The 23,296-nt window shown below is 48.4% G+C and overlaps 2 protein-coding genes across 2 annotated transcripts in view; one reads left to right on the top strand and one right to left on the bottom strand.

Annotated features, from left to right (window-relative positions):
* Positions 1–13,793, bottom strand: part of MORN5 (MORN repeat containing 5) — a 14,635-nt gene extending 842 nt beyond the window's left edge. Inside the window, exons 1-5 of the mRNA XM_062011894.1 lie at positions 13,747–13,793; positions 13,507–13,654; positions 13,158–13,269; positions 12,029–12,160; positions 480–595 (exon numbers count right to left, since the gene is read on the bottom strand). Coding sequence (XP_061867878.1) covers positions 480–595; positions 12,029–12,160; positions 13,158–13,269; positions 13,507–13,654; positions 13,747–13,793 — 555 coding nt within the window. The remainder of the gene's footprint in view (positions 1–479; positions 596–12,028; positions 12,161–13,157; positions 13,270–13,506; positions 13,655–13,746) is intronic.
* Positions 13,794–13,867: 74 nt separating this feature from the next.
* NDUFA8 (NADH:ubiquinone oxidoreductase subunit A8) lies at positions 13,868–16,019 on the top strand. Its single transcript, XM_062011654.1, has 4 exons — positions 13,868–13,963; positions 14,050–14,213; positions 15,147–15,312; positions 15,775–16,019. Exons 1-4 carry the CDS (start codon positions 13,913–13,915, stop codon positions 15,910–15,912), a joined length of 519 nt encoding a protein of 172 aa, XP_061867638.1. The 5' UTR covers positions 13,868–13,912; the 3' UTR covers positions 15,913–16,019.
* Positions 16,020–23,296: the final 7,277 nt, after the last annotated feature.

The raw sequence follows: 23,296 nt of genomic DNA on the forward strand, positions 1-23,296 counted from the left end.
CTTCAGGAGAGTTCAACAAACGTTCGTAGTAAATGGATATAATTTCCTAGTTAGCAAACCAGTCATTAAAGAATACCTCTGGTGTACATTATTACAATGATCAATCAATATCAAAGTACTGAGCAAAAAGAGAGGAAAGGAATTCACCAGGACAGCTAACTAAAATCTGGGAAAATAATGTTGATTAAGATGGATTTGAATGACTTCAACACTGACTCGGAGGCACTCTGTTTAACAAATTGTTTTCAGGCTTAATAACGTTTGTGTGTGCTGCACTGCACACCTCTCAGCGATATTGCTGTGACTACACTCTGCTTGGGGTTTTTTTCTCCCAGGGCTTTTTCTCAGCATGACTGATTAAATGATTATTTCCATTTTTGTTTGTGCTGACAAAGATGACAAAAAGATTATATTGCTGTCGAGGGAAAGGGTGAGACAAATCCACGAGGACAAATTAGATTTATTGTGAATCAAATTACCTGCTTTGGAATATTCTCCTCCAGCAAAGCCTGTTTGCATGGGTTGGGTTTGTGTTCACTTGTTCCATCCCAGGCTTTCCGGCAGGTCCCAACGATCCATTCGTGCTCCTCCTCATCTGAAAGGCAGATAAAGGCCAAACGACAGTCAGAGCTGCTCTGTGTGGCACTTGGGCCAGCGCAGCTTCTCCTTTGAGCAATAAATCCATGTTCACCCATTGGCACCTCTGAACACTCTTGTTTGTTTCTGTAAGGGATCTCATGCTGTCAGGTTGGCATCTGTGAAGGCAGGAGGTCCTGAATCTGTGGCAGTGGCTGATCCTTCTGGTTGAGGACACGAGCTTGGGTGGAATGATGAGATTTATAAGTACAGGTTTTCTTCTCTCTTTGTCAGGAGATATGTTGAAACTGTCAGGAATGGACACACACATTTTCAAAGCACTATGTGTGTGTTGCTTGTTTGTTTATAAAGGTAAAGAAAAATCTACAGGCAAACCCCAGGTTCTTGCCTTTAGCTTTTCTTTCAATGCTGTTCCTGACCTGTCTGTTGTGACAGGTACTGCAGGGCTGATACCGTGGCTGATGGGTGTAGATCAGACCATCCTGTGTCCCTGGTTGGCAGTTGTGTCTGTCAGTGTTCCCAGAGCACAATGAGAGCGTGGAAAGAAAACAGCAATGACAATGTAGGAGAAAGCAATTGTCCAGCAAAGTCTGAACAGAAATTGTGTGTATGAATACAAAAGATAACTTGGCAGAGGTTAAGTTGTGGCTTCTTAATTCCAAGGATTTAAATGGTCTTGTGTCCAAAAGCTGCTCTGCAGCCTTCTCTTTGGTGTTTGTGTGGGGGAAGAGAGACCTGTGTGGCAGACCAGGCAAAACAAACTTCAAAAAGCCTTGAAAAAAAAATCAAAGTATTGCTTAAAACAATCCTGTGTTTGTTTTGATAGAAATGAAAGGTACTAGAGCTGCTTCTTGTGTTTACCACTGTCCTAACAAATTCACGTGAGCTGCCTGTGATGTGTGTCTCTAACCTGCCTCCATCTGTATTTTAAGGGGGTTGAGGCAGCATTTATTACCTGAACTAGTAGATGATTGTGAGGATGGAGCTGAGGGGCCGTGATCCCAGGGCTGTGACCATGGCTTGGTGTGTACAACAATCCCGTTCGGTTACAGAGCTGCCCAGGGCCCTGCTTGGGTAGGTCAGATCCAGAAAGAAGCTTGTGGCTTGGAAGGAGTCAAATCCTTATGGAACTCTTTTGGCTGTGGAGTTGTGCCCTTGAGTTAAAGTGTCATCTTAACACTCCCAGGAAGGTCCTGGGAGTGAAGCTGTGCTCATCTGAGAAGCCCAAGTTCCCAGAGGGTATGTGACAAATCAGGTCTGATGCACCAGTCTTTGAGCTTGGGGGTTAGTCTCATGGGTTGCAGCGGGTTTCCAGCTGTCAGCTTTGTCTTTGCTTTTTGTCCTTGCCTTTTTTTTTTACTTCACTCTCCCTTTTTTCTCATTCCAGGCTGAGCTGGGTGCCTGTCTTCACTCCTTGCAAGGACTGAAGCTTTGTTGGCACCCTGGTAAAAGCAGCCTTGAGGAAAGCACATGCCAAGGCATTTGTTCCTTGTTGTCTGAACAGCAGCACTTTTCTGTCACCCTTGAGAAAGCAGCCAGACAGGCTGGGGAGGTTTTCCCCACGAGCCCACTCTCCAGTTTGCTCTTTGCCTACAGTCACTGGTTTCCAGCCAAAGTGCTGTCCTGTGCCTGCTGACCCTCTGCTCATTCCCCACTCATGGGTGCAGGCTTGCAGCAGCTCGGGTTTGGTGGTGGATGCCCATCTTTGGGCAGCACCCCAGTGCCCGGGAACGGGCTGGAGAACACACGTGTGCTGCCATTGTTCCAACAGCTCAGCCTGGAGCCTCGCTTTAATGACTGAAAAATGGTTACCATTTGGATAGAATAGCTAAGTTCAGCTCTTTCTGTGCTCCACTGACATGATCTCTTTTTTATTCCCCGTGCCTGTGAATCAATGGGTCCATAACACAATGCCCTGTTAACAGCACATTTCTTCTTTGGGTATAAATGGGGAGAAAATGAACGCTGAGAAATATGCTGAAAGGGAAATTAAAAAGATGAGCAGCGAACCCTGCTTAAAGACCAGGCAATCCTGACAGAGGCAGAGATTCCACTGAGGGCTGCAGCAGGAATGCAAATGTGGTCCTTAAGCTTTCTTAAAAACAACACCAAAGCCATAATCAATGTGCTGGCTTTTGTTCTAGGCACTAGGTGTTCCAGCGTGGTAAGGAGGCGATCACGTGCGCCTTGGCTATCACAGGCACTGCCCAGCCTGGGCAGCAATGGGATTTTAGCTGCAATTGCCTTAACTAATAGAAAATAGTTTATATCCAGGCTTGTAGTAGCTGCATGGAAATGAAACTTTGTCTGTTTCTGCCACGGTGAAGGAACAAACAGCACTTACACACGCTGTACATGGCCACTGTCACGGGTACAAGCACTAAGGAAGGCAGGTGCTAACTCGGCTTCATATTACAGGTTTCCAACATCTCTTTGGTTTGCCTAGATTGTTTCCTCCTGCTCTCGGGGATTTTGCACAGGAGGCAAGTTGCTCTGAGGATTTTAGCCTCCTCAGACCCATCCCCAGCTGTCTGGGCTCGTGCAGCGATGTGATCCCATGCAAATGAGATGCGTGTTCATAGGCACTGCTTCCCTTGCACCCAGCTTAATCAGACATGAGATCTCAAGGAGCTAGATGAATTTCAACTTTGGTGTATGAGAAGGAAAAAGAGCTGTAATGACTCAACATTCCAAGCAAGAACCTACAGCAAATCCCCAGAGCTGCCACCCAGCCCAGTGTTCTGTGCTTCTGCTCCTTGCTCTGGGTGAGGGGAAATGAAAGAACCGACCCAGCACAGCGAGAAGAACCACAGGGATGAGCCTGGCTCCAGGGCTGCCTATGTGAGACAAGGCAGGGAAATATTAGAATGTAAAGAGTTAAGCTATGGTAAAACATACTTTTGCTACACTAAAGAAGACTGGTTGATAATTACTGTAGTTTTAGGGCTATTTGAATCAGTGCAGCTGCAACCTCTTCAGTAGTAACCCCTGAAACAAGACAAACTGGGTTTATTGTACTGAACAAGTCTTAAAGCTCCTCCCTGATTGTTAGTAATTGGCAGCAATGGACTTAACAGCCTCTTGACTACCCTTTTTACACTCTACCTGACTGTGCAGCTAACAATTTAAATCACAGATGCCGATCCTTCTTTGTGGCAGCTGCTTGTTAACTACACGTTCCTCTTTTTCTGTCACTGGCTGCTTCCATAACCCTGCAACACCAGGGTTAGATTGGAGAATCACATTTCATCAATATTTAAAATGGAATTAAACCTTGAAGTTTGATTAATGCTACCAGACAGTGAGTTGTAATTGCTATTTTGCAAATGGCAATTGTTTGAATATGTTAATATGATTGTCTGAGCACATCTTCACCTTCATGAGTCATTTTCCCTTTAAAAAAAGATGTGGAAAAAAACGCCCCCCAAACTCTTTAATCAGTGGTAAATTATCACCCTGTGCACAATTAGGTGGTATGGGGTTCTTCATGTCCTGTGCTCAATTGTGTGTCAGCACATTTCTCTTTAAAAGTTAATCCATTTTTCTAGATTTTCCTCAGTAGAATAAACATTCATGGAACAGACTTTGCTGGCACAGGACTGACCGTGGTGCTACCCGAAGGTAAGGAAAGAAAGCTTTCAAAATGTGATTACAAGCTGTTCAGTTAGGAAATGTTAACAAGTTATTTCTTCCAAAGTTGGTGAAATATCATTGTTATAATGGCATAGCACTGAAATCTTGAAAAGGACAGAGGGAGAGATGGGAATGGATGAGCTGCCACAACACATGGAGGTATTCACTGATTCTTCTGAATTACTTGTGTCCCAATCAAAACTAAGGTTGGTTTTGTAGCACCCACAAGAGATTTTGAATAAGGTGGGTCAGATCCTCAGCCAGCCCAAACTGGGAGAGCTTCTCTTTTATTTTGGTAATGAGTTCAGGCTGTTTTCATTAAGCAGGCAGAAGCATAAGGAGCCAACCCTGGCAGCCACCTGCACGACTGATCCCCAGAAACAGCAGCTGCCCACAGTAGGTGATTAACCAGGAGTGCAAGTCCTGCAGATCCACTGCTGGACACTGTCTACAGAGCCAACAGGTCAGTTTGGATAGAGCCTGTTCAGACAAATAAGACCTAACTAAATCTGTTGGTTGTACTGTGTTTCTGTCAGTAGCTCATCTCAAAATTAGTTGTTCTCGACAGGTACTGCCTTTTGTTTTGGGTGGCTTTAGGGGAAGCTCCAAACACCAGCAAAGTCCAAACAAATGCTGTTAGAGGTCTCTGCTCAGCACCTCTGCAAGATGAAACTACTTGTCTAATTTTCAATGTGCAGTCTAAAAGTAGTGGCAGAAGAGACTTCCCCAGCTACCCACTCCAGATTCATCTCTCAGCTGGGATTAGAAACATCTGAAAATTCAGGGTGGGTTTGCTTCAGGGTGCTTCCAAGGGCTGACTGGAAAGGAAAACACCCTGTGATTTAGGTGCACATCATTTTGTTATCATAAATGCAGATTGCAAAGTTCAGAAGTATTTGCTTCTAGCTGCCACGTTCCTGTGTTGCTTGTGGAAACCTCAGCTGTGAGAGACTCCTTAGGAGTCTGCATGCTCAGGTGTCTGCCATGATGCAGAGTGGAGACAGTCAGCAAACATCAGGATTGTCATGTAGGCTTTTCCAGTTTGGCCTCTTGACTAATGCTTTCCCAGGAAACCACCTAGAGGTGTGCAGGAAGAGGCACTGCATTGACATTAGAGTACTTAGTAGCTTAATGAGGGGGGAAAAACTACATTGTTAGCCTTGAAAACTTTGCCTGACTCTGTGTTGTCTCTTCTTGCTGTTGTTCCTGGTGCCTTAAAGGCTTTGTCTACACCAGAGGCCTGATGCACTCCAATATTCAGATCCTTGGCTCCCTCCTCTGCCCAGGAGTGAGCTGGGAGCAGATGTGAGTGGGCATTGTCCCTTCATTCACTCTGGCTTCTGTGAAAGGCCGTGTGAGCCGGGGGGAAGCAGATGTGCCCTGGCACGTGCGGGCAGAGGCTCAGGGCTCCAGCGGAGCCGTAAGAGCAGCTTTGCCATGACTTTGGTCTGTAAGAGGGTGTGTTTACAATAGACAATCCTTGAACTAGAGCTGAGTTTCCTCTCTGTTTGCAGAGGGCCAAGCACACACAGACCCTTGTAAACACCAGTATCCCTGACTGCTCTGGCATGCCTGCCTCCCGCCAGCACCCGCAGCGCTGCTTATCGTGTTCTTCCACTCCACAATTACAGCCCCATGCGATAGCATCTCAGCCCTGGCTTCTGCCTGGCACACCCCTTCCATTTCCACTGCCACCACCTTCCTTACTGCACCTGACCCCACCAACATCAAGGCTGGCAAGAAAATGGAAAGCTTGTTTTCAATTAACCTTTGTTTCCACCCTCAAATTCTCACCTTTCCATTCACTTTTAATTACTGTAATTCCAAAATGGCCCCTAAATGAACTTTCCATCTCTTGTCCAACTTGTTTTCACGTGAACTGTATGGTTGGATGTAAGTGCCTATAAGGCTTGTGCATAACCTGTTTAAGGGAGCCACAATAGGATGGCTGGCACACAGACAAAGTTGTTATTCTTGGCATGTCACTGTTTGGAACTGAAAGTTTCACAGTTTTCAAAATGATAAGTATTTTAAGTCCAGGAAACCACAAGGAACAATATTCCTGCAAAAGCTACAGCTACTGTAGTAACTGTAGATGTAGTAACTGACATCATGATGCATAGATGAATATTATCACTGTTGGCTATGGTCTTGAAAATAAATCGTATGGGTTCATCATCTCTTTTACTGAAGGGAGGATGTTTTACATCAAAACATGTAAGCCAAATGTAATCTAAAAAGGTTTCCTTGCTTACATGGATGAGAAGCCTCCAACTATCTCTGTCACCTGAGCAGCCTTGGACACTGAGAAAGACACAGCAAGCATGCATTTTGTGGTGGCATTCAGAATGTGCCTGATCTTAACACATGTTTATATGAAGAGATATGAGAAGAGCAGTTGATGAGTGAGAGAACTGATCCAACATTTTAAGCAGTGCTTAGCACGGAATAAGAGTCAACACGAAGCTACTGCTCATAGGAGTCTGGGATCTCCTCTTAGGTAGACTCAATTTCCTTCTGCCATCTTCACTTCAGTACTCATTCATGTGCCTTGCCCACTCAGCAGTCCCCAGTTTGGTACTTGCTAATGTTCTGCTTCTCCTCCTTCTCTGACTCCTCAGACAATTTATTTGTGGAGCATTGGACATTATTTAGGTCCAAAGCTCTCATACCAGGACAAAAGCTATCTACCTAGAAACCAGGAAGAGACAGATGAGTGACACCTGGGGATCCATATGAAACAGCTAGAATACCTTTTCTAAACTTCCTCTTAATACAGGATTTCCCAAACCTTTGGACTGTCAGGGAGACTGGAAAGCAAGTACCAGAAAACTGGAACTGCATGGATGTGGGCAAAACCCTATGTCCTGGTACTGGAGAAAAAAGTATATAGGAGATGGAGGAGACAAGACCAGAAAGTGAATTTGTACAGACTTGTGTAGAGCCTTGTGAGCAAAGAGAACGAGTGTCATGGCAGAGAGGGAAAATATTTCTTGCAGTGGTATTGAGGAGGAACCAAAGAGGCCAGGAAGAGCAGTTAGCAGTAAAAAGGACAAGCCCCCCAGCTGTTGCAGGAAAGGCAAAGGGCTATGTCCTACTTGTGTGGAGGCAGAGGAGCATGGGCTCTCTGCTTTACAAAATCCTGTTTTCAGAAAGAAGTTTATCAGCCAAAGTAAAGAGAAAAAGATCAATGGCCTGCAATAAATGGCATTTAACGTAAAAACGAGTACAATTTACAGTGCAGTTAACTTGTTAAATGTTGAAAAAATCAGCAAACAATAGCCACAATTTGTTTTGTTCAGAGCCCAGAGGTAGAGCCCAAATCCTCTAAATTAATTTCTGCAAAAGCTGGGCTTTTTTTCCGACCAGGTCTGGATCCTATTCGTTGTAGAATATACTGATTACCAACTATTTTTAAGAGCTTTACACAAACATTATTTCTTTTGTTGTGTGAAATGCAGAATCAGCCATCTGGCAAATGCCCCAGAGCTAAAATCTTTTACATGACATATAATTCAAAATGATTAAATATACAACAGAAAATAGCTATAGCATTGCACTTAAAATAGCATGAACTTTTACTGCCGATCAAAACTGATTTCTTTAGCTTAACAAGTATCCAAAGAACAATTATTTGAAGAGCTTTTAAGAGTTTCAATATGTAGCAACTAAACCTCATCTAAATTCAGTATCTTAAGTCAAATAAGAAAGGAACGAATGTACAAAAGATTGAATGGTCCTGCCTTAGAAGGAGACATTTAAATCTATGGGAAGCGAAATTCATTGGAACAAAAATACTATATTCCCTCTGTATGTGTATTGCTGGGGCTTTCCTCTCCATTGCTAAGGGCATCTGCCAAAACAACTCTTACATTCTTAGGCAATGACTAGGGACTAGCCTGGAACCAGACTGTTCATCCACTCCCTCCATCATCAGAATGGGCAATTTCAAAGAAGAACAGGGAATAAAGCTCCGTGCCTGATCCCTGAGCACAGTCAATCCTTTTTTTTTTCCCTGCACCACAGTCGACTTTAAGTTAAACTTGCTGTCTTTTTTCCAGAAATACTCCAGGCCTGAAAGATTGCCAGCTCCTCATCCCACACCCAATCCTGCAGTAGTTTATGAGAAAGAGCACGCAAACATCTGCATGTGTTTGGGGTACATGAGGGTAGGTACAGAAATATTAGCCTGCAAAATTATGGAGTGGTTATGGCTCTGTTTCTCAGCTGCATTTTTTTAGACAAGTCAAACCCTACGTTTCCCAGAAAGCACTTGGTGCAAGTCAGACCTGAGTTGTGAGACAAAAAAAAGGTCTAGATGTAGGAGATTTATGTCATGGCTTTGCATACTTGGATAAACCTGAAGTGGATGAATACATCCCTGCCGGCGTTCCAAAACGTTTCCCTTCTAAATTGTTTCAGAGCAGGCACGAGAACCTTCACCCCAGGTAACAATGTGAGGAAGAGGTAGGTCTGTGGTTGCTAAGGCTTAGATTACAGTGGTTTTGCACCCTTGCCTGAGGAGTTGGGTCAGCCTTTGAACCAAGGAACCTCAGGTGTTCTACACCCAGACTTTTCTGCACTGTAATAAAATCACGTTCTTGAATCTTGACCTTTCCAGCTCACAGGGACTCCTGAAGCAGCAGGATTTTCCCTGCTGCTTTTTATAGGACTTTCAGGCTTGTGGAAATCTTAAGCTGAATGCTGGCTGCCTGTAGCAACACCAAAACCTCTCCTCTCACTAAGACCTGTCCTGGTTTTCAGCCCCAGTGCTGCTCTTGTTAACACGTATCTTCATTCCGTTACCTGACTGAGCTTTCAGTGTGAAGGCAGGTTTTGCATCTTCCTGCTCTTGATGATACATGATGTGATACATGTATTTCGTGTGATATCTGCAGTATACAAAGCTACCCCATGCTCCATACACATGCTAATTAAACCTGAGGATGGAACAGGAAAGCAGTAGCACAAATATTCTCGTACTACAAAAAGCAAAAGCATGTTTCATATGATTCAAGCCATCCTTGGGAGAACCACAGGAGCAACAGAGCAATTTTCATCAGGATTTTCCTTGCTTTTCATCAAATGAGAGGTGACCCAGGCAATCTCCTATAACCTCTTCCATCTCAGGAGAACAAAGTTTCTTTTTCTGGTGGTACTTTCTCTCTGAAAGCTTTGGGCACCCTAAAACCTGAGTGCCACTGCATTTCTTGTACCTCCCTGCTTTGAACAAAACAGAACATAGTTTCTACTTTTCACTGCAAAATTGGGAAATCTTCCCATCTTTCTACTGACCAAACTTTGTTACAAAGGTGCCAGGAGTCCTATTTCTGGGGGAAAAAAAAAGAAAGTAAGTAATCCTCCTAGTGAAACAGGAGTCTGGCCCCAGTATCTATTCAAAATAAACAACATATCTCCTTACAAATGAGCATTCCCATTCTTATTTATGTGTCCAAGTTTGTGTGCTTCGCAATACTGGGGGAAAAAAAGAGAAAAGATTGAAGAACACATGAGGAATCAAGCGAAATCTGAGCATCCCCAAGGAAAGAGAGGTTTAGGGACGGAGCAATAACTGGCAAGGTTGCAGTGAGAATTTGGAAAACTTTGCTAGATAAAAACATGTAACAAAGCTGTTGCTGTCATTTCATTCCCTGGGCCTGATTATGTTCTCGTGATGGGCCTTTGCACTGCTTTAGCAGTGAGAGCTCTTTAAGCAAACGAGTGTCAGACCTCCATGTTAGCGAGAGGCAAGGCTTGCCAGATTGCACAGGGGGCTCTGTGGTGCTCTCCATCCGCTGCTCTCCACAAAGTGGTGGTGGAGGCAAACTCAGGAGTTTCAAATGGCGCCTGTTTTCTTCTCTCCTGGAATAGTACCTGGGTGAGGCAGGTCAGAGCCAAGCCTGCATGTTTCCTTGCCTCCTTTCACAAACAGAGGAGAAACAATCAGAAACCGCTTCATAATAGGGCCAGGGTGAAAGGTGAGAACTGGAGTATTCTGAAAGCCTGCTGCCAGACCTGAGGAAGATAGTGTCATTTTGGTAAACCTGTCAAGCTGTTGTAAGAACTTCCTGAATGCTTCCTACCATCTGCTTTTGATGCTTTCAAGACTTGGCTGGAAGCCTGGAGGTTTTCCTGCTCCTTCCTGCCCAACCTATAATGGGGTAATTCTGGATCTGTTCCCTGTCATCTCAGCCTCTTCCTCAGTTTCTTCTGCTTACAGCTGGGGGGGAGTGGGTAATTTTTTTCTTTACTGCAGTGGCCTTGTGCCCTGAATCATCTCTCCTGGGGCGGGAAGAGCTCCTCTGATGTTGAACAAGTGCCGGGTGTTTCAATTGTGTTCATGTTCTTGAGAGGAAGGGTCTGGCCTACATGACACATTCCTTCTTCACACTCGCATCAACAAGTTTAATTTTGTGTACAGGGCCCTCGGTGGCAGGGCCACACAAAGCCCATCCCCAGCGCCTCTGTGCACACCGGGCTGGGCCAGGGAGCCAATATCGATTGAAACAAATTGGTAGGGCCTGAGATAAATGTCATAAAGGACAATGAGTTCAAAGAACAGATTAAAAAACAACAAATTGAATTCCAAGGCGTTCCCTCCTGTACTAATCTGTGTAGGTTCCTGTGTTTTTGGAAAGCATGTTGCTTATCTTCCTCATCAGTAGGCCCACTGCATTCCAGTATTTTGGATCTATGCCATTTGTAATAATCTAGATCAGTTTTTATTCAACATTTATAAACCAGGCCATGTATCATAGGGTATATTTTATAGCAGATGGTATCTCCGATTCATTTAACCCCCCCCCCCCCCTTCACTCCCCTCCTCCAGCATCACAGTGCTTACTTAGAAAAGCTTTTGCAAGTAGAGATGATCAGAATGATTTTCAACGAAGAGTACATCTGGTGGGAAATGGAGTTCCCAAGTAACAAAACTGTTAAAGTGTGGCACACTGAAAAGGGAATGTTCTGTCTTCTGGAAATGCCAGGCCTGGCAATTGGGACATTCAGAGGGGAAAAAGAAACCCCAGCAAAAATAAAAAGAAGTAGAGTGAGTGGTTGCTTTCAGAAATCATTTTCATTTAGAAAGAAATCTGCACTAAAAAAGTGATAAACACGGCGTTTAAATAGCCAGAACACAAAGGCTTTGTTTCAGGTCAGGTTTGTGGTTTTGAGTTATCTCAGTGCCGAGTGCTTGAGGATCTTCGGTGTGTTTTTAATTGGAAAAGCTTCTCTTTTGGCTTGATGACAACTAATTTGTCCTAAGGCTTATCAGTTTGGGGACTCATCCACGACACCCAAGCATTTGCCAGACTCTACTGACAACACAGCTCTCCAAGGCGACAAGAAAGTTCCCTGTTCACCACAGCATTTGATCACAGCCCTAAGACCCATTTCAACAAAATGGACTATTCTAACATGGAGAGACAAGCACGTGCTTAAGCCTTTTCCTGGTTCACAACATGGAGATTGTTAGCTTTTGAGATCAGTGATGAACACCTTAAAACCACTCCCTTGCTTGAGGTCATAATGGAAGAGATTGAGGATTTTCCTGAGATTAACATACCCAGCAGTAATAAAATATCTGCATTTGTAGCTGCTTGGGAATACTTCACTGTAATTTTTTTGCAAAATATGATTTATACAACTCTGGGGACACATAAATCACTGATAAAAATAAGTAACAAATATTTCAGGTCAGCGAAAACAGAACCAAACCAGGGACTTTTGTTTGAGCTTTAATCCTAGAAGATATGGCAAATAAAGTCCTGGTGGTTCACCTGGCAGAAGTTCATCGTACCTGCATTCCTCAGAAACACGAGGTTGTAGTCAACGACAACTCTGGTTTCAGGATCATAGAATCCATCACCACAGTCATACCATCCTTTTGGGATTGTTCTGGGAGGATCCAGGTTTGTGAGCTGAGAAATGCCTGAAGGAAAAAAAAGAACCCAACACCAAGAGCAAAGGGTTGGCTTTATTTTGCCTTTTTTCTTCCATTTGTGTCTTTGATCAAGGTAACTGACACACTTACATCTCCTACATCTCTTACTTTTGCTATGAAAACAACACTGTTACCTTACAATTAATGTTGTAAAACATTTCTGCCACTTTTGCAGGCAGAGAAAATGAAAAATCCATCCAGTAAACGTGTGTGATACCAGGAGAGCGCTGTGAGTTCCTCACTCACCGTCCTGTGATTCAGCCCTCTAAGCCAACATTACAAATATGACCCTAAACTCCAAAATGGGGCCAGGAGAATCTTGCTGGCCTCACACAACTACATGTCATCACTAAAATATTCTGTGTATACAGAAGAGTATTTTATGTATTAAGTATTTTACTCGCTTGTTCCTTACAAAGCCTTTCACCTTCTGATTATAGATAAATAACCATAGAATCATTTCAGTTGGAAAAGACCTTTAAGATCAAGTCCAAGCCCTCCCCTCAGCACCTCAGCTCCACGGCTTTGGGATCTCTCCAGGGCTGGGCACTCCCCCAGCTCCCTGGGCAGCCTGGCACAGGGCTGACACCCCTCTCAGGGAAAAGGTTGTTCCCAACACTGAACACAGCCCTCGAGCTGCAGCCTCACCGGGGCCCAGCACAGGATGTAAACCAATTCCTTTTGCTCAGCTTTTCTAGATTGAAAGCACGCTGCTGTGAAGGTGAAATGCATAAAGGGTTAACCAGGATGTCAAAAGCTATAGATAAGAGAGCTCTGTCCTGCGGGTCATCACTCCAGAGGAGACCACGCCACGCTGGTGGAAGGTGGTGTCAGCATTCTTCTGGCAGTGCTGTATGGTCAGGTCCTGAAATTAGCCAGAGCATTTCTGCTCCATGTTACTCATGTAGCCAAATTAATCTTTCTTAAGCAAAGTTGTTAGTTTAATTCCTTCCAGACTCCGAGGATCGCAAACGCAATTCAGTACCTGCTGGTTTAAGACCAGAACAGATTTCTGTATAAAATCTTCTGTCGTAGCCGTCACAGTAATGCCATTTTTTATCTTCGTATTCAAGACCATCTGCAAAAGTGTATTTCCCCTGCAAGACATGTTCAAGCACAGAGTTAATAAACATGATGGATGGACTGAGTCGCAACGAGACTCGCCTCGCCGCTGCCAAACTGCGCCTTGGCCGAGCGCTGGGGCCGCATCTGCAGCGCGCCGGGCCACCGGCGGCCTCCCGCGACCTCTGCGAGCCAGACTCCACGCAGGGGACCGAGACTGGCTCCGAAACGCACTCATTTCACCTCAACCCGCGCCCCCCGGCCTGCGGTACCTGCGTGGGCACCCCGCGCCGCCAGAGCGCCCGGTATCTGCCGCCGCCGGGGAACAGCAGCTCCCCCTCGCCGTCAAACACCCCGTCCCTCAGCGAACCCCGGTACTCGGTGCCCGTCGGCAGCGTGTAGGAGCCCTCTCCCTCCATCCTGCAAGAGAACCGCGGTTGTTGAGGGCGCTGCGGGCTCGTCCCCCGCCCCGCTGGGCCCCGCCGGGCCCCGCCGAGCCCCGCCGGGCCCACCTGCCGCGGACACGGCCCCCGCGGTACCGCCCGCCCGTCACCTCCATGGCGGCGCGGTCACCATGGGAACGCCGCCGCGCCGCGCCCGCGCATGCGCCGCCACCCGCCCGCCACCCCCCGCGCGGCGCATGCGCGGGCGCGGAGGGGAGCTGAAGGAGACGCCGCCATGCCCGGCTCCCTGCAGGTGCCCTCCCTGGAGGAGCTCGATGTGCAGGAGGTGAGTGAGCGCCCGCCCGGCCCGGCTCGGCCCTGCCCCCGCGGGCCGGCGCCGACTGAGCGTGTTGCCGCTGTGCCCCGCTGCAGGTGGCGGTCAGCTCGGCCGTGCTGAAGGCCGCGGCCCATCATTACGGCTCGCAGTGCGACCGGCCCAACAAGGAGTTCATGCTGTGTCGCTGGGAGGAGAAGGACCCGCGGAAGTGCCTGCGGGAGGGCCGGCAGGTCAACCAGTGCGCGCTCGACTTCTTCAGGTGAGCGGGACCCCCGCGGGGCTGCCGCGGCCTCAGGGTGCCCGGGCCCGCCGCTGCGGACGCGGCTGAGGCTGCTCGGGAGACCCGCCGCTGCCCCTCGCTCGCTTTAATGTAAAGCACCGCCGCCTTCACGGCCTCCAGAGCCTTTATCCTTGTCTCTCAAACTCTTGTGGATAGGGGCTGCGCCTTTTTTAGTCTTGTTTGTTTATTCCTGAGTCTGTGCTTTCGTGGGAAGCTGCACGGCCTCTGCTTCAGAGGTGTCGCAGTTGTTAGGGCAGCCAAGGAGTGCTGGCAGGTAGTGGAAGACTTGCTGCCTCTGCACTTTGTATCTCTATTGTAAACTCTATGACACCAGCCTAAGCTTTGCATAGTCTATCCTCAGTTTCCCAGGAAAGCTACTGTGAAAGCTTGACTTGAGGCACCTTTTCCCCCTTGGACCAAAAACATAGATCCAAGGCATGTGCTAGTGTCGTGTTATTAAGCTGCTAGCAAAAGGCTGAGTTAATTAGCTCAAAGTGTGTCCTCTTCCAGTGTAGCACCTAGTAATAAGAAACCTCATTTCTAAGTGTGTCTTCTTGGACTTAAGATATCAGATTCATTTGGAAGCATTAGAACACCCCAGGATGTACATGAAGCTGTTTGGGAAAACAACGATCTCATACAGAGAGAGGCTATGCACATCTATCCAGCAAGAATACCTTCCACACCTTAGTTGGGTTATTGCTGCCCCTTCTTGGAGCTACAGTGGTACAAATTTTGCTGGTATTGGTACCAAGTTCTGTTCAATCATGCTGCAAATACTGACTGAAATGTTCCTGAGAGCTTAAAACTACCGAACCTGCTTTATCACAAGTTGAGATTTGAAAGAGAAAGAGAGAAAAGCATTAAAAATACAACACTTGCTAACAGGATTCTTACTGTGGTCCCTCACAGGAAGATTAAGACACACTGTGCAGAGCCATTCACTGAGTACTGGACCTGCATTGACTACAGCAACCTGCAGGAGCTGCGCCGGTGCAGGAAGCAGCAGGCAGTGTTTGATAACTGTGTGCTGGAGAAGCTGGGTTGGGTGAGACCTGATCTGGGACAGCTCTCTAAGGTAACTTAATACCTTTTTGATTGGATAGTCAGCTGCTTCTCTCTCTTCTTATAGATGTTTTGTCCAGACCAGGTCTCAAACTCTTCTCCTGGCCAGAAGGTGGTTCATGAACTCAACACTAGAAGCTTCTGGACTTTTAACAGAAGTCAGCTCTGTTGGTGTTCTCCAGGGCTGCTTTCCCAGAAGACTTCCACTTTTCTTAGACAATGACACTTACTCTGACTTTCTGCTTTTCCTGGTACAGAGACCTTTCCTTTAGGAGTGAAGCTCTTGGTAGCTGTGACTGAAATGCCCTTCCCCTCCCTCTCTTCAGAAATAATCTGGAGATAGGAGCTCTCATCAGATCCACATGTCCTTAGTGTTGTTTGGTACTTTGTAGTTCTTCCTCTAAGCTGTGACCTGGTGTATCTTTTCTGTTAAATACTGTGAGAAGTTGCATCACTTCTTCCTTTCTCTTTCCAGGTTACGAAAGTGAAGACAGACCGTCCCATGCCTGAGAATGCCTATCACTCTAGACCTAGACCAGAGCCCAACCCACCCATTGAAGGTGAGCTGAAGCCATCTCCCTTTGGCAGTAGGCTCTTCTTCTGGTCCTGGTGAAGTGGGCAGCCTGTGCTCCAGCTAAAGCACAAAGACATATTGCTCACAACTGTAAATTGTCTGGTATGCGTTGGGTAGAACTTTAACGATTAAAGAACTCCAAACCATTCCGTGGCTTAGTAGACTTCTTTAAACACACTCACACATCATAGTGACTAAGCAAAGATGTTTCCCTGATAATTCTGCTTTGTATTTTTTTTCCAGGGGTGACTCCTGTATAGGTTGAACCCAAAATCTGCCTTGGAGCAAGGCTTTAGTTGCATCTGTATCTTTGGCTAGGCCTGAGGTCAGCACTGTTTCTGACATCAGATCCTCGCTCTGCCTACCAGCTGCTCATTCTTCCTGCAGGGAAGGCAGTGGCTTCCTTTTTGAACTATTTTTTGGGAACACAAACTGCTTCATCAGAAAATCCCACTAAATTTTCAGCATCTTTAAGGTAAAACTTATCTCCTGAAGGATCTTCCTGTCCCGTTAAGCAGCGTGAGGAGGTGGCTGATCTCTCTCAGGGCCCTAACATGAGGGCTTTGGGCAGATGTTGGTTCACTGTAGTGTTCTCTTTCATAGAGGAGGAAATCAGCTTTTTAATGTTTTCTACAGTATCTAACAGTCATGTCTCATAGGCAGGAGATAGTAACTTTCTGTCTGCTTCCAGCCAATAGCAAGAACCTGATTACAGAAGTCAGGGAAAATGAAGTGAACTTGCTTTCCCAGAGCCAGGTGCAGCCAGGATTGTGTAGCCTGAAGCACAGCAAAGGCTGGAGTGGTGCTTGGCTCCTTGAGTAGCTTTAGCTGTTGTCAGATTTACTGTCTCCTTGTTTGGGGTAGGATTAAAGGGTAACTGGTCTGTAGCTGCAGCATGTGTTTCTGATCCATGGAGCTAGAGGCAAAATTGTGTAACGTTCATCTAAAAATAGCTAAAGCACAGTGTGGCTCTTGGGCTCTTGCTACTTGCTCTTGGGTGTGTTGACTGAAACTCAAAGCAGGTGCCATGGCAGGCATGTTTGTATTTTAATGTTCCAATCAAGCTGCCTTAGCAGCTTCTTCCCCAAACCTGACACGATGTGGCACCTTTGCAGCTGCTCCTTGGCAGATCCCTGCCAGCGTTTTGGAGTAGCCACACTTTGCTGAGGAACAAGAACCCTTTTCTGCAGAGATGGGAATTAAGACAAGCTTGAGGCCTAATTACATTCAGCTGAGTGTGTGAAATGAAGTTTGGCCAAGTAGAGGATAAATTGTTCTGGGGTGTTAACATGTGTCACATCTGATCTTTGGTTGCTGACCCACTCAACAGTTGGGCAACCTCACAGGACTCCTTAGATGTTACTGTGTTTTGCTAATAACTTACTATTGTCAGCATAATATATGGAATGTTACACTGCTGAACATCTGCTTTGGAATAAACAGGCATGGGCATTGCAGTAGTCAGCCCCTAATCATAATTGAAGAGTATTTTCCCCACTAAATTGCCTCTGCAAAGGCTGATGGACATGAGGAGAGGGGCAGGGCTTTTAAACAGCCCTTTCTGACCCCCACCCTTGAGGTGGTCAGTACAGCAAGTGGGAAAGAGTGATCTATGCTGCAGCCTCAGAGGTGTAGTGACAGCTGAACCCACTGCCCTTTGGGTCAGAGGTGGGTGATCCTGACCATGTTCAATGGTCAGAATTAACCCTTTAATCCCTTACATTCCCTCCTCCGTTTCAAGCAGGAGTGGGCAGGTGAGAGTACAAAGTGAACAAAAGAACTGATACAGTCAAGTAGAATCCACCTGCACTGTGAGCACTTCTTTCATTAACCTCTTTGATGTGTTTCTTGTCTTTATCTGTTGGCTGAATGTCTGTGGGTGAAGTGTTGCTGATGTCTGTTGCCTGGTGCTTTGGGCAATGCCTGGATGGAGCTATTCCTGCTCAAAACTCTTGTGTGGCTTCACTCAGAAGATGCCCCCTTTGAGCTGTAATGTTTTCTTGGAAACTTTACAACAGATGAATGTCAAGATTGAGTAAAGAGCATAAAAGCATTTCTGAGGAATGCATCTTGGCAAGTTTTTGGCAGCTGGGGAGCAGACCCACACGACTCGACACAGACCCTGCGCTGGCGATGCGAGAGGCCATTTGTTACGTTGTGGGCTCCTGGCTCTGCCAGAGCTTCTAATCACATGTGTCAAATTAACACAGTGTTGAGCCTGTGTCATGGTGGCTTGGCACACTCTGGGTTGCATTAGGCAGAACCTGCTTGTGGGTGAGTAAAATCCTGGTGTAACTTCTCGCCTGGGTGAGGCAGGAGTGAGTGTTGCTGCTGCAGCGCTGGCACAGCAGCCTCCCTCTGAAGAAAGTCTCCCTCCAAGACTTCTGGCAGTCTGGTGTTCCCTGGTCTTAGATGGTCCTGCTGAACATCCAGGGGAAAGGGCTGGGGAGGGGACTGTCAGGCCATGAATCCACACTTCAGTGCATGGCCAATAAATCTGAGCAAGTGCTGGGGAGCAGTTGGGTTTATTCAGTTCTCCTGTGAGTTTCATTGTTCTGTGGGGTGTTATATTGTGCACATTGCTATAAAACACCTCCAGGAGTTGGTTTGGGTGGAACTGCTCTGTCAAGCAGTTGTAAGCTGGGGTTGGCTCAGGCAGAACCAAATTCCTGTACTCCCCATCCTCTGCCTTCAGCCACAATGTGGTTCCAGAATGGATCAGTAAGGTAACTTCCCCCACTCCTATTCATAAGAAAAGGAAAAGCTGCATCTAATCGTAGAGAACCTTTACCTTCAGGACAAGGATACTCCTCTAAGGCAGAAGAAACGTGGAGCTCGGGGTAAATTTGCAAAACCCTCTGGGAATCTTGCTGCGTGCTCTGGTAGAATTGTGACAGAGGAATCCATCTGGGGAGGAGGAGATTCCGGACTCCCTCTTGTGGCTGCAGCAAGCTGCTCTTGGGCATCTGGGTGAAGGTTTTGCCACCACCGGCGTCCGAAGGGCTACTTCAGCACTGCTGATAGAAACCTGATCAGGTCTTTTGTCTTTACTACGAAATATGCTTGAACGTTGTCACATTCTGCATGGCTGAGTGTGGCACAAATAGTACTTTGGCAAAGGGAGAGAGTCTGGGAATATAAAGAACAGCCCCAACTAGAAGCAAGAAGTGTGTGGTGTTATCTGGGATATTAAGGCAGTAAATCACCCTGGGAGGAAAAGCAGATGCTGGAGGGGGGTGGTTCAGGCCCTGGGGCAGGTCAGCAGGGCAGTTCCTGGGGCTGGGTGCTTTCTGCTTCAAGGATGGGTTTCTTTGTTCCCTCATACGTGTTGCAAAAGCTTCAAGCTCAAGACACACAAGAATGCAGTTTCTTCTTGTGTCGGTGCTTGATGAGGGCAGGCAGCGGGGAGAGCTTGAGGCTGCTCCAAGGACAAGCCTGGGACAGAAGCAGAAGCTGCTGGGCTGTGAAGAGTTTGGCTGTACCTGTCAGAGTCCAGGAATGAGGGCTCATGAAAGCATTTGATGAGGGAAAAGCTCTTCTCTCTTGCCTGCATCCCAAGCATCTCCCCTTTGCTACTGCCTGTGAAGCAGCTCAGATGACGTTTGTCTGCCACAGATGCCTGAACAAAAGGATTCCAACCTGTGAGTCCCTGCCTGGGCTCAGGGACTGGCACAGGCGGATGGTTCGAGCCAGCGTTTCGCTTGCGTTCTGCAGCACGAGCTGGAGAATGGCTTCTGCTGTTTGATAGGGCCTAAATTAACTTCCCCCTTCTCACCAGGGGAAATGAGGGCTGGGAAGAACGGCCATGCCTGTTGCTTTGTTAAGCTCGGCTTTGGCTCTGATTCTGGCACCAAGAAAGGAAATAAAATAGAGGGAAGGGGAGCTTTGTGAAAGAGCTGTGGGTCTGTGCCCAAGTTGAGAGGTTGCAGCGTACAAAACGCCGGCTCCGAGGTATTGCTCTCGTGTTTGTAAATCAGCGTGGCAGCTCTGTCAAGGGCTATGAGTCACCCCGAGGGTGGTTCAGCTCTTTAGGAGTAGCACAGCCTTCTGCTTCCACGCAAACAGGAGCGAGAATGTTAATGGAGTCAGAATTACCCCTTTGCTTGGAGCACCGTCTGACCTCTGCTTTGTTCTCGCTGCCTCCCGTTTGCTCTGCGGCGAGAGGAGCCTGACCCACCTTTGTCTGGGGAAAAAAAGGCTGGATGGAGCCCTTAAAAGCGAATCACACCACTTATCCCCAGCCCACGGCTGTCCCCAGGCGCTGTCCCCGAGCTCCTGCGGGACCGGGTCAGGTGTGGCCCTGCTTGGCGCTGGGCCCGGGGAAGCGGCTGGCAGCGGGCCTGACCCGGCCATGTGCACGCAGCGGGAGGTTCTGCTGGCCCCGGGCTCGTGGCGGGCCTGTGCTCCAGGCTAAACAGAGGAAGGTGAGGGTCAGCGGCAGAGAGCTCTGCCCAAGACTCAGGAAGCACATTTTGGCAGAGGAAAGAGATACAATACAAGCAGGGAGGGAAACTCAGCTTCCATCCAACCCCCTCCAAGAAGCTTTTGGCTCCCTACAGCTGCTGGAGTCTTTACTATCAGTTATTGGGCTCTTTATTGTTACAGGCTCTCGTGTGTTTGTTTTCTGTCTTTGACACCAGCACGTTGAGAGGGGAAAGAACGGAGCAATGCAGGAGGAGCAGGGACTGGAGGGTAGAGCCCTGCCCTGGGGGACAGGCACCCCTGCTTCCCTTTCCTGCCTGTCACTGTCTCATTGTGTGGCCTTGGGGCATGTCACTTCCCTCTCTGCCCGGGCTCCTCGGGTGCCATGGGCTGGTTCCACCCAGCAGAGCCCTCTCCTTGTTTACTGTCTTTGTCCTTGGCAGTGGCTGAGAGGAGGCTGAGGGGAAGCTCTGCATGGCTACAGCAGCACGGGCCCTGGCATGAGGGAGCTGTGGCCCCAGCTCTGGGCTCCTTCCTTGGAGCGAGCTGCAGGAACCCCTCATATTGTCCTTGTCCCTCACCCCAGCCTGGCCACATCCTCTGTGCTGAGCCACGGCGCCTTGTTCTCTGCAGTGTGCAGCATTGTCAAGCCCCATGATTGCTGCTGGAGCACCGTGTCCACCTGCCTCTGCTGTTCCCAGAGTACCAGCAGCTTCTGGGGAGCAACCGGAGCCGCCGGGTGCTGGCTGAGGGCTGGCGGGCCGTGGGTGGCTGGGCCCTGCCGGAGCACAACTCCCTTGAACTGCTGCTTTTCCTCTCGCTTTGGCCTGCAAGGAAATCTTTTTCCATTTACTATAAAACATGTTCCTTAATAGTGCTGAAGTGTTCTATGTATTTTAAATAAACATGAGTGGATTTGAGCCCAGGAGGACATGAAAGAATGCAGCGTTTGCGGGGTACCGGCCCGGCACACATGTCAGCAATTTGGCTGCCTTGTGTACTTTGGCTTTTAAAAAAGCATTTAAAAGTAAACAAATGAAGGAAAATCTGGCAGCTGGATTTCAAAGTAAATTGCTTTCAGCTGATATACCCCGTTTCCAGCTTGCTTGGGTAGTATCAAGCCATACACATCCAGTGAGAAGAGCGAGCGGCCAAGGAGGAGAGCGGGGGTGGGAGAGAGAACAAAAGCAGGGAAGTTCTGTGGATTTAATTCCTCCATTTCCTTCCTTTGCACCAAACACTGCCTGTCTGTCACTGCCCTCGTGTCAGGCAGGCAGCTTAATGCTTCTGACAGCAACGTTTGCTCCGTCTTCTCTCAGTCCCTGTTCTGCTGGGCTCTGCCTCCCTTCCATCGGGCCTGGGGATGGGATGGGATGGGATGGGAGCAACATCCATGGGACAGCATTATTTAGCAGAGCTGAGCCTTACACTCATCTGTGACCTGCAGCAGTGCCTGAGCTGCTCCTCAAACCCTCCTCATTCCTACTGCAGCCTCCTGAGTGCAGGGAGAGCCCCATCCTGCAGCCCTGCAGAGGACAGAACCCCACAGAGGACAGAACCCCACAGACTGGCAGGATGAATCCATGTCCCGAGGGCTCTCAGGGGTGTGGGGCAGGGCTCAGCTCCCCTGGGCTGCCAGCACCGGGAGGGCATCACCCCTGCACCGGTGAGGGAAGCAGAGCTGGAAGCAGCAGAGATAACAGAGTCATTTGGGGAGCGCGGGCTGTGGCGAGGCCTCACTCCTCCGGAAGGGCCTGTGTGTCCCACCAAAGGAGGAGACTCAGCAAATGCTGACAGATAATGAGGAGGTCCCAGGCTGGACAAAGAGGGGAGGTTGCTGAGGTCACGCTTTGGCTCAGCTTTGGGCTCCTTCTGCTTTGAGTCGCGTTTCCTCAAGTTTATAAAACTTTCTGCGGGTTGGTTCAGTGGGAAGGGCGGAGGAAACCCCAGGCTCTGAAATCCTGGCGGCGTGGGGCCGGGGCAGGGCTGCTGCGAGCCCTCCAGAAGACCCTGCACGCGGATGCACCCGGGGGCCAGGGCAGTGGCCACCCCGTGATCCTCTGGGGCTGGCTGCGGTGACAGGAGCTGTGGCTGTGGCAGGGGAGTGCCCAGGGCTGCCATGCTGTGGGCAGGAAGGCTCCAGGGTGGCTTTGGTGTGAGCATGAGGCTGGTGGCCCTGTGGACAGGGCACACAGCTGCTGGGACTTGCTGGACGTGTGTTTGGGAACCGAGGCTGTGGCACAGGTAGCGTCAGGCTCAGGCAGGCTGCAGTGCCAGCCTATGCTGGCAGTGCGCCTCGAGCACCCAAGAGCTGGGCAGGGAGGGAGGCAGACAGCAGCAAGGAGATGGTGTCCCTGCAGCATGCTGTGAGAGCTGCCTCTGCTCCGGAGCCGAGCTTGTGGCTGCAGATGTGTCTCTGTGCTACGCTCGGAGCAATTAGAACGATCCCCTCTAATGGCTTTTTTCTTCCCTGTAACTCAGCAAGTGAGCTCCCTTTCCTGGCTCAGGACTAACTCAGCTCCTGGAAGCACAGAGGTGCTGCCAGCTGTAACCTGCAAGGCAAAACCTTTCGGGTGAGCGATGCAGGAGGCTGGAGGCAGCCGGGGCTCCACCAGATCCTCGGCACACGCTGCTGCCGTGGGAGCCAACGCGGCCGCCGGCACAGTGCTCATTATCCCTTGGCACAGCAGCCCTGGCACTGCTGCGGGGAGCTGGCAGTGTCCACACGCACCTGCCTGCACTGACGAGCTCACCGGCCATCTCTCAGCTCTCATGAATGTGAGAGTCAGGCAATTGCTGGGTCCTTTCCCCTCTGCCACCCACAGGGATTCCAGCACCCTGCCCTGGTTGGTGGGTGCTCGGGGGCTCCTGGGACTGCTCTGCTTTTTTCACACAGGGCTTGTGCTCTCCCTGCCTGGCTTTGACTGAAGCAAAACAGCACCTTTGTGTGCTCCACACCAGAGGGTTGTGTTTGGTCCCAAAGTGCTGATGGGTAAAGGCA

Source organism: Colius striatus, chromosome 19, assembly GCF_028858725.1.
Source record: "Colius striatus isolate bColStr4 chromosome 19, bColStr4.1.hap1, whole genome shotgun sequence".
NCBI lineage: Eukaryota > Metazoa > Chordata > Aves > Coliiformes > Coliidae > Colius > Colius striatus.